Consider the following 10,144-nt stretch of genomic DNA (forward strand, 5'->3'; position numbering starts at 1 on the left):
CAGACTTGAGGTCCTGCAAGCTGATATAAGGGCTTGGGTATCCCAAACCTGGTAGCAGATGGTGCTGCTGGGTTCTGCCTAGTGGTGGTTATGGGGAAGTGAGTTCAGAATGCATGCTCATCTTATAATGAGATGGCCAGAAGTCACTAGAAGCTGTGTCTAGAACACAGGAGTGTAGGTGGTGTTAACCTGGGTCATGTGATTCACACAGGCGCTCTCAGTTCTTCTTAGACATGGAGATGAGAATAAAACCTGCCTCCTAACCTCCAGACTCTCATGTGGGTCAGGCAACTCCCAGGCCTCATCTCTGGCATTAGACTGACGTGGTTGGAAATACCATTCTTAACAACTGCCCTTGGCCTTCTGCATTGGTCCCCTTTCTGGTGTGAACACAGACTGAGGAGAAGCAGCAGTATGTGTCGCACTGTTCAGTCCAGCTTCCTGTTGAGGTGAGAAGCCTCAGGAGTTCTGGGCAAACATGAGAGGCTTGACTGAAGCTTGTTTTTGGTGCTCTGATAGTCTCAATGGCCAGGGAGAGGCCTTGAGCCAGGGAAAAGACTTGATTTCTTTTCTAAGCTCTGCCTTTACCCCCTTTGGTGCATGGGGCAGTAGTGAAGTGATGGCTGAGTTAGGCCTGGGAAGTTTCCCATGAACTAAGCTGTAGGAGACTACTGAGTGTTAAATCATCCCTTGTGTTTTAAAGTAGCAGTGACTTGAAGGTGGACTCTCCTAGAGAACTGGGGAAAACCCATACTAGGAACATTGGCTCTTGCAGAGAGATCTGATCAGACTGGTCTTGGGACACCTGTGGGCCTGATGCCCTAGTTAATGGAGGACAAGAGGTTTTGTGCTCCACATCTCTCCTGGTCAACCCCCTCGTTCTGTATGAGTGTGAGGCCAGCCTCTCTCCTTTCTGCCTCCTCATGAAAGCCAACACTGTTCAGTTGCCCAGCCTTACCACAGCTGTGCCCGGCCAGCAGCGAGGAGACAGGACCGATGGCCCCAAGCTGTGGGACAAAGCCAGTCCTAATATACCCAGCCCTGGATGCAGGAAAGACTGAGCTGGGCATAGAAGGGTGAGAGAGACTGCACACAGCTAGGATTAACATGATTTATTTCATTATCAGTCTTACAAGTTGACGAGGCTGGGCAAAACCCAGATAGTAACTTAAATCCAAAATACTCTGTTGAGTGACAACCTGATTAGCAAGGTCCTGTTATTGAGCAGAGGGCAGTGGAAGGCACTCCAGGAACCAGAACCCATGGAGCAGTGTTAAAACCCCTCAGAGGCAGCAGGTGGGGTTTGCCTGGCCAACTAGAGGTCCCCTCCATTGGCTCTTGGTACCCAGTAGCCTCCTTTAGAGAAGGCTCAAAGGCCTCCAGAGGCACCAGGGAGGCAAGGTGGACTGGGCCCAGCAAGGCTGGAGCTCTCCCCTGCTGTGTCTCTGGCCTCTATCTATCTCCTTGGCTATGCAGCAGAGCCACACCACTGGGAAGGACAGCCAACTCAACCCCTTCCTGGGGTGGGACCAGGAGGCAGGCTGGGAGGTGGCGGCTGCTGCTGAATCAGTTATCAAACTGTTACCTAGTTATAGGGTAAAGGAGACGGGGACTTAGGACCAAAGGTGGGAGGTAAACCCCATTTTCTACTCTGGCAAATAATCCCAGGGGTTACAATGATTAAGAAATGGGATCAAAACCCAGGGGCCCAGGGCACTCTTATGCCTCCCAGGTGCCGTGCTGTGAGTTCTGAGCCACCTTTTAAATAAAATTCCTGTTCACTTGCTTTTATTAAAAGAAAAAAAGAAAAAAGCCCGGGGATCCTCCCTCCTGTGGCAATGGGCCCCAGACTCCAGCCCCACTGCCTTTGGTCCTTAGCAGGACCTGGGCTGGGGGCAGGGCTGGCCAGTTCCTGGAGGTGGGGCAAGGTGGGGTTCTGACTGGCTCCGGGCCCAGCAGCACAGCCTTGGGCCCAGCAGCACAGCCTTATCAGCTTTGATCCAGATTCCTGAATGGGGTCAATCCACCCACCTTGTGTTGAGACTTGGTGTGTTAGAGGGGAAGAGGGCAGACAGCAAGGGAGAGGCAGTTATTTTACAAGTTTTTTAAAAAGTTATATGTAAGTTAACTTTGAGTAAAAAAAAAATCTTACCACATGGAGCACATGTAGCCCTCTCCTCCCCCTCCCTTCTAAAGAGTGAGGAGCACACTGTGGCACAAACCCTCAGATGATGATGCAGGACTGCAAGGCTCCCCCCTTCCGGCTGCCATGAGTGGGCACAGGTTTACCCTTCCCGTAGTATCCTGTGAAGATGGTCTTGACCTCCATCTTCTTGGCCAGACTTAGCATCCAGCGCCCACTGCCCAAGGAGTAGAGCTTGCCCCGGGTAAGGTCACCCACCTCCTCACCACGGCTGCCCCCCTTCTCCTGCCGTACAATCTCTAAGAGGTCAATGCCGGTCTGCACGGCCTCCACGTCAGCCGCACAGCCAAGGGTGATATGAGCGCGGCTCCCCCGGGGCAGGTTGTCAGAGGACAGCTTGTCCACGTCATCGGGCCACAACAGCAGCTCCTGCTCGCTCAACTCCACCCGGGCCCCAGCCGTCTTGGGTGTCACAAAGAGGGCAGAGATGGTTAATGTGAAGGCCTTGCCGTAAGATTTCTTCACCACCTAGGGAGAGTGAGAAAGAGGAGCCCAAGCTAGAGGGACAGCTGACCAAGGGTGGGTTACTCCTGGAGGAAAGGTCAGCTTAGCAGATGTGATCACAGCTGGATGGAGGTCTACATATCTGCCACAGATGTGTGCAGCTGCAGCGTGTGGCAAGCAGGGTGCAGGCTGACAACCACAAGGTGCTCAGAGGCAGGAGAGCAGGGGTAGAACCAGACTGGTGTGCAGACCTTGTCCCTGCTCACCAGTTTCAGGGCTTTGAGGGAGCTGTTGAGCCTCTCAGTTTATCCACCTGTAAACCACATAATACTAGAAGACACCTCAGGGTTAATGTGAGGACTAAAGGAGTGACCAGGTGCAGAGCCAGGGTCCAAGTGCACAGAACGTGCCATTGCTCTTCCAATTCGCCTCGGTCTAGGCTTAGGCTACACCATGGGGCAGTGATCAAAATCTGCTCTGTGTACTGTGGTTTCCACCCGCTATACATCAGAGTATATCTGATTTCTTTAAGAAACTTCATTTCGTCCATCTGACCTGACCATAAAATCTAGTTTGCTCACAACAAACTCTGTTCCAACATTGTCTGGCACGTAATAAGTGCTTAATAAATAAGGCTGAATGAACAAATGGTTAGATACGGTAGTGATAACTTATATATTCAGTCATTCTATGCTAGAGTTCTGGAAGCCCAGGGGTGAACAAAATTAAGAACTCCTGGCCCCCAGCTGCCATCTGAATAAGAGGACACCAGAAAGCAAACATATAAAATAGTTATGTTAGTCTGGGCAGGGAAGCGGGAGAAGAACAGGGATCAGGGAAGGTTTGGCAGAGAGGATGACAGTAGAGGAAATGGGGAACCAAGTTGTGCAGATCTGGGCGACACATCTGGTGTTTCAGGATCACCATATCTGGCTGTGGGTGTGCAGTGCTATCTGTGTGGTGGTGAAGGATCTAGAACTCCTAAGCCAATGAACTTCACCACGCTAAGCCATTCTCTCTCTCTGGGGCAAGGCCAGGCCTCAGACCTAGACAAGAGCCTCAGTGCACCAGGCTACCTGGGACACAGGACTCAGCCATTAGGACTTAACATGGGTTCCCCATGAATCCACAGAAGGAGAAGACTCATGGGTAGGCCTCAGGGACAAATGCACAGGCGAGCTCTTAAGAACTCTGGTACCTGAGGTCTACAGACTAAGCTTAGGAACAGAGAACTGAAGGAGGGGAGGCCATTTTTCTCTAGCTGCTGTCTGGGTCTACTCCCTGCCTGGTCACACTGCAGCCCTGTCCCCCTGGGGAAAACTCACATCCTGCTGACCGTAGTCCTCAGCCCCTGCGGCCTTTCCGTATTGACAGAACTTGGTTGTGCAGTGCAGCACGCCAGGGGGTCTCTTCCCAAAGTAGGTGATCAGATCGATCTTCTCTTTGTGCTCATCCCCCGAGATAACTGCCGACAGAGAGGGAGTAGTCAGGGCGGCAGAGCATACCAACACCCACCAGGGAGGCCCGGGGGACAAAGCTCCATTCCGCATAAATTCTAACAGTCCACTACAATTCATTCATTCTTGAGTTGGTCAAAGTCATGCCAACTTTAGAGCTATAAAAAGTACTTAAGGGCTGGGGATGTGGCTCAGTGGTACAGCACTTGCCACATGAGTAATGCCCTGGGTTTGACCCCTGGCACCACAAGAAGAAAAACAGTGTTTAAATTCCCTCTTTTTATACCACGCAGAGCTTTACATCTCTTCCCCCCAAAATCAGGCATCTAAAACTCAGGGAAAGCAGCACAGGCCAAAGAACGCAGATCCACCAGCAGCACGCCTAGCAGGGGAAAGCCATGAAAAGAGGGTTGGGAACATTATGAGACACTGGAGAGGGCCAGAATAGACACAAACATCTGCCGCTGCGAGCCACTGGGCCTGGGCCAAGAGGTTGACCCTCCTCTATCAGTCCACCCCAACGATGAGGGTCACCATACACCCCAATTTCCTCAGGACCACTGAGTAACAGTAGGACCCCATTTCACCCAGGGGCTCACTTATAGAGCAGTTATTTGGTGCCCATAACAGCACACCCTGCGGGCTGTTTGGGAGGAGACCTTGCAAAGGGGTTAGGGCAAGAAGGGTCCCCGGGTATAGCAGGACAACATGGCTGGCAGACACCACGAAGGGTAAGTTCATTTCCAGACTCCAAGCTTTGTGGGCTGTCCTCAGAGTCATGACCTTTAGCCTGCTGGTTCCCAGAGGTTAGTCCCTATGGGCACTGTCACCCTCCTGGGGGGTAAAGACCTCTATCTGAGAGCAGGTCTTATTCCCTGCTCATGACATTTCTCTTGCCAAATGCTGGACAGAAAAGCATTCCAGTTTTTATAGTACCAGCAGCTTCAAGCCACAGCCATGCCCAAGCAGGACCCCAGCCCTGCCTCTCCTGGTTCTCCCTGAAGCTCCTCCAGGGAACAAGGCCAACTCTTGCCAGGGCTAGTGCAGGCATGTTTCCTGACAGGATCCAAGCTTTAGGAGCCCAGAAAAAAAGTTCTTTGAGAACCCAACACGGACACAGAGCACTCACCCCTGAACAGTAAGGGCTAAGGAAAGAAACAGGTTATTTGAAGTATACAGAGGATCTAAAATTGAGGCGAAGGTTGTATCAGAATTGGTTTAAAGTCACAGATAGATTATTGGGTGACACAGCCCTAGTAGGCCACTGCAGAAGAATGAGGCCCACTTAGACCCTTTCCTATCCCAAACCTACCCTATCACTAGACCTGAGAGCCCTTGCGAGGACAGAACCCTGCTGGCGTGGCCAAGGTCCAGGGCTCCAGGTAACAAATCCCATATCCCTTCTGGGCCTGTTTCTCCTCCATCAGGAAGGCAAAGGATTTGGGACTAGGTGTGAGACTCGGTTCTCTGGAGCCATAAGATGTCACAGAGGTTTGGGGTGCACAAGGTGACCCTGGATGATGTGGACAGGTAAGTCATAACAGTCCTAGTTATAATTATTTTTGCAGCTTAGGATTCCATGTAAAATCTTGTTTTGGAACATGGTTCTGCTGCTAAAAATGAATTTGACAACCCTGAACCAGATTCTCTGTCTCAGGTTACATTACATGGTGGTATTTCCTGTTAAAACCTACATCCAAGACAGGGGCTGTGACCTGATCCAGGCTGGGAGAGGGGGACTGGGGGAAACAGAGGAAAGGTGCTCTGGACAGTGCCTCCCACTGTATTTTCATCCTGCATCTTCTATTTGTGTGTGTGTGTGTGTGTGTGTGTGTGTGTGTGTGTGATGTATGTGTGTGCTTGTAAGAATAGGATTTTTTTCAAGTGTGAACAGAAACAGAACTCCTGCAGGGCAACAGGGGACCCAAGAGGGGTTGCCCTGTTCTACTTCTGTTCCCACTGAAGCTACTCTGATAAGTGCCCACTTGCTTCTGGCTGGTCCAGGGCAGCCTCCATCTAGCTTCCCCATCTCACCCGACCCTCTGAGTGGGGGGGTTTATGAACAAGGAGATCTGCGCGGAGTTGAGCGTCCCTGCCTCCCCACCTCTGTCCCCCATGCCACCTACAGTGTCGCAGCTCCTTCTTGAAGGCCTTGTGGTTCCCCAGCTCCTCCAGGAAGACCTGGCCAACTTTTCGGAGGATCTCAGAACTCTTACTGGTCAGGAACCAGCCGAAGTAGAGTGGCAGGAAGTCCTTCTCCAGCCCAGGCTTCAGCTTCTTCAGATCATCGGCTGACAGCTGCCACTGGTTCTTCTCTTTGAGCTGGGTACAGTCCAGCCGCCACGTTGTCTTGGGCTCCACCAGCACCACTTGGTACTGGTACTGGTCGGCCAATTCAAAGAGCTGCTCCAGGCGCTCTGGCTCGTGGTTGGTGTCGTCTAGCACGAGCACTCTGATGTTTCGGCGGCAGTAGGCAGCCAGGTCCTCGTCCAGCCGCTTGTACTCCTCGGAGAAGGCTCCTCGGGCGCCGGGCGTGATCTTGTAGGCATCGGCAGACACCATCTTGGTGCCATCGTGGTATTTATCCACAATGACCCGGGACAGCGTGGACTTGCCGCTCCCTGGCAGCCCTCGCAGGATGAAAAGCGTCTTGCACTCGTGCAGTGTGGCCACCGTATCCTCATCCTGAAGGAAGGGAAACTGCAGCTCGGGCTTGTCCTTGGCCCCGGAGGATGACATCTTTCGAAAGAAGATCTTGGGCAGGAATGTGTGGCTCTTTCGGGAGATGCTTCTGTTCTGTGTAAGGAGGGAAGGGATGTCAGCCCAGGTCTCCTGCAGCCAGCCCAGCAGCCCCTTGTCTCTAGCCTAGGTCTAGAGAGAAGCCCCGGCTCAGGAATCTCTGGGCCTGACTTGAAGCACCCTTGGGTGGTGGGTGCCTTCCCCAGGCAGACCAGTGGTGGGTGGCCTTTTTCTCCCTGTAGGTCTGTGTGGCACAAGAGGGAGTCTGTCTGACGCTCCCTAACCTCTTACTCTGCTGGCCTCAAGGATCATCCACTGCTGCCTCTGTGAAAGGGAAGTGCATGCAGGGGAGGCTGAGGCCTGTGCATCCAGGCCTGGCCCTAACTTTTATATTCCTGGCACCTCTTAAGGATGGATGTTCCCTTTGGAGGCTGGGGACTATGTCTGGGCAAAGACACAGCTGCCCTGGCTGTGTGTGTGCGCAAAAAAGAGTGTGGGGGTGGAGGAGGGTCACCCAAAGACCGCCTCCCTTCCCCCAACAATGGCAGCAACAGATAATACTCTCTTGTCTGGTATGGGGGGACAATGGTCCCACAGAGGGCTAGTGGGGGGCAGGGCAGGAGAGCACTGGACAAAGGGCCTCATTCACTGCCTACCATCTCCTCCTCTGCCCTCTTGCAGGCCCCCTACAAAGTCGAGGTCTTTGTGCCTGCTCTAGGACTAGGAGGCACAAGACACCTGTGTTCAGGATCTAGTTCTGCCCTCCATTTTGCTGTGTGCCAGCAGCACCTCTCTGAGCCTCTTCTTTTCCTGCTTGCTAAAAGCAACAAGTGACTAACAGTTTTTACTGTAAATATCTTCCCCGCACTGGCTCTGCCTCCCATCTGCATCCTGAGAGATTAGGTGGCCTACTATTCCATCAGAAGGAGACTTGGACAGGCGCAGTCAGCTATCTTGGGGCTCGTGGGTCCTCTAACCCAGACCCAGGTCCACCTTCCAGCTGGGTGTCCCCCAGGAAGCAGCAGTTGCTGCCTTTCCCAAATTCTTTCCTCCTAAATATCACCGTTTCCCTTCTCCATGGGCGTGCGCGTTCCCCCAAGCTTCCCCCTACCTTCGGGCTGCCCTGGAGTCACCAGAAAGCTCGAACTCAACTCCGGAACTTCGGGTCCTCATTTGCATAGCACATCCTCCCAAGAATCCTCAAATACTCTCGCTTTCCGTTACAATACCACCCCCGCCCACCCCGCGCCCGGCCCGGCCCTCTCTCCCGTCCACACGTCAGCTCACCATGATGAGTGGGGGGCGCCTCCGTCCCGCCTTTGCAGGCACTAGCTCTCCGGGGCCACCCGCCTGCGCGAGGGACACGGCGTCTCGCGGTGACCCACCCCAGGCCCGTCCGCTTTACATAGCCCGGGGGGCGGGGCTTCGGCCGACCCTCTGCGCAGGCGCCGCTAATCGAAACTCAAACCTCCCTCCGCGCCAGGAAGGAGCTCCAGGCCCTGCCTCGCGCAGCTGCACACCTGGGCTGCACCTGCGCCCCCGGAGCCACCGATCGGCCTCTTCTGCTTCAACATGTTAATGATTAATTCTTCTTTCTTTCATTTTCTTGTGCTGGGGTGTGAACCCAGGGCCTGGTGCATGCTGTCACTGAGCTAGTCCTCAGCCCCCATTAATGATTAATTCTTGAACTAGGGACCTAATCACCTTTCCCCAGCAGCCCCATGGAATTAGGATTCAGTGAGAGAGATAGGGTCTAAACTGCAGAATAGGATCCTGTCTTTAAAATTTGATATCTGTCGTGCATCTTTGCATTTATCCATTGATTTTTGCAACAGTTCATTAAAACTTGATCTGTGTGGTTGGGGTGTAGCTTAATGGTTGAGCTACTTGACTAGCATACAGGAAGCCTTGGGTTCCATCTCCAGCACCGCATTCAATCATAATAAAAATTTTAAGTGGGAGGCTGGGGCTGTAGCTCAGTGGTAGAGCGCTTGCCTAGCATGTGTGAGGCACTGGGTTTGATCCTCAGCACCACATAAAAATATATAATTTTTTTAATATTTATTTTTTGGCTGGACACAATATCTTTATTTATTTTTATGTGGTGTTGAAGATCAAACCCAGGTCCTCGCGCATGTTAGGCGAGCACTCTACCAATGAGCCACAACCCCAGCCCATAAAAAATTTTTTTAAATGAAAATTTAAAAATTGTTGAGTTTTTGGTCACTGCGATAAATTTTTGCAACCACCTCACATTTCCTGAACATAGTCCTGACTCCGATTCAGCAAAAGTCAGCCTCATCCCTGACCCAGGACCACCGTGGTAAAGGAATTACCCTCATTGGCCAATTGCTCAGCCGCCACCTCCTCGGTAAAGCCATTGAATGCTTGGATTTTGTTTCTTTGCACTCATAATCCTCAGGTCAGTCCTGGAGGCAGGTTCCTTATTGTACAGAGGAGGAAACAAGCTTCAGTGATTTACTTGATTGGACCACCCAGAGGTGGCAGAGGTGGAGTCCCTCTGGTGGAGTCCCCAGGCTCCCCTGCTATTCTGTTTTTTTTTTTTTTTTTTTTTTTTTAGAGAATATTTAATTTTTACTTCTTAGTTCTCGTCGGACACAACATCTTTGTTGGTATGTGGTGCTGAGGATCGAACCCGGGCCGCACGCATGCCAGGCGAGCGCGCTACCGCTGAGCCACATCCCCAGCCCTCCCCTGCTATTCTGCGTCAGAAACCATCTCTCTTCCTCTGGGTCCTTAGAGCAACTATCAGCACCAGCTTCCCTTTGTTCCCTTCATTCTGCTTTGGGGCCTAGTCAGCCCACAGTATGATTGCTGATGATGGCCGAGGCCTTTCCAGCCAACACTGATCCTTCCTGTGGTGTGGTCTTCCAGTCCTGCACTCAGTAAGTCCTTGCTGGGTGAATCAGAGGCTAGGAGCTGGGTAGACACACCACTACTCCCAGGCTGTTCTCTTTTCCTTCTCCCTTAGAACTTTCTGGTTTCCAGTCTAGCACGGTGGCACAACCCGGGAGGTTGTGGCAGGAGGATCACTAGTTCAAGCCCAGCCTCAGCAAGGCCCTAAACAACTTATTGAGACCCTGTCTCAAAATTAAAAATAAAAAAGGGTTGGGGACATAGCTCCGTGGTAAAGTGTCCCTGGGTTCAATCCCTAGTACCAAATACTAATAACAACTATAACTTTCTGCTTCTTCACCTGTCTGAGATTCTTACTAGCACCTTTCTCATTTCTTCCATGAGGCCTTCTGAAAACGGGTGGGAGTGAGAAGACAAAATGATA

General features: G+C 52.1%; 1 protein-coding gene across 2 annotated transcripts; it reads right to left on the reverse strand.

The window, feature by feature from the left end:
• Nucleotides 1–1,097: 1,097 nt before the first annotated feature.
• Cnp (2',3'-cyclic nucleotide 3' phosphodiesterase) lies at nucleotides 1,098–8,290 on the reverse strand. 2 transcript variants are annotated; one of them, XM_005321862.5, is made up of 4 exons: nucleotides 8,131–8,290; nucleotides 6,231–6,900; nucleotides 3,973–4,112; nucleotides 1,098–2,671 (listed from the first exon to the last, which is right to left on the reverse strand). In XM_005321862.5, the coding sequence occupies exons 1-4, from the start codon at nucleotides 8,131–8,133 to the stop codon at nucleotides 2,225–2,227; spliced, it is 1,260 nt and encodes a 419-aa protein (XP_005321919.1). In that variant the 5' UTR covers nucleotides 8,134–8,290; the 3' UTR covers nucleotides 1,098–2,224. The 2 variants fall into 2 exon arrangements, with proteins under 2 accessions (XP_005321919.1, XP_013212571.1); XM_013357117.4 differs by lacking the exon at nucleotides 8,131–8,290 and adding an exon at nucleotides 7,955–8,092.
• Between the last annotated feature and the right edge of the window lie 1,854 nt (nucleotides 8,291–10,144).

The sequence above is a fragment of the Ictidomys tridecemlineatus genome, chromosome 3, assembly GCF_052094955.1.
Source record: "Ictidomys tridecemlineatus isolate mIctTri1 chromosome 3, mIctTri1.hap1, whole genome shotgun sequence".
Taxonomy (NCBI): domain Eukaryota; kingdom Metazoa; phylum Chordata; class Mammalia; order Rodentia; family Sciuridae; genus Ictidomys; species Ictidomys tridecemlineatus.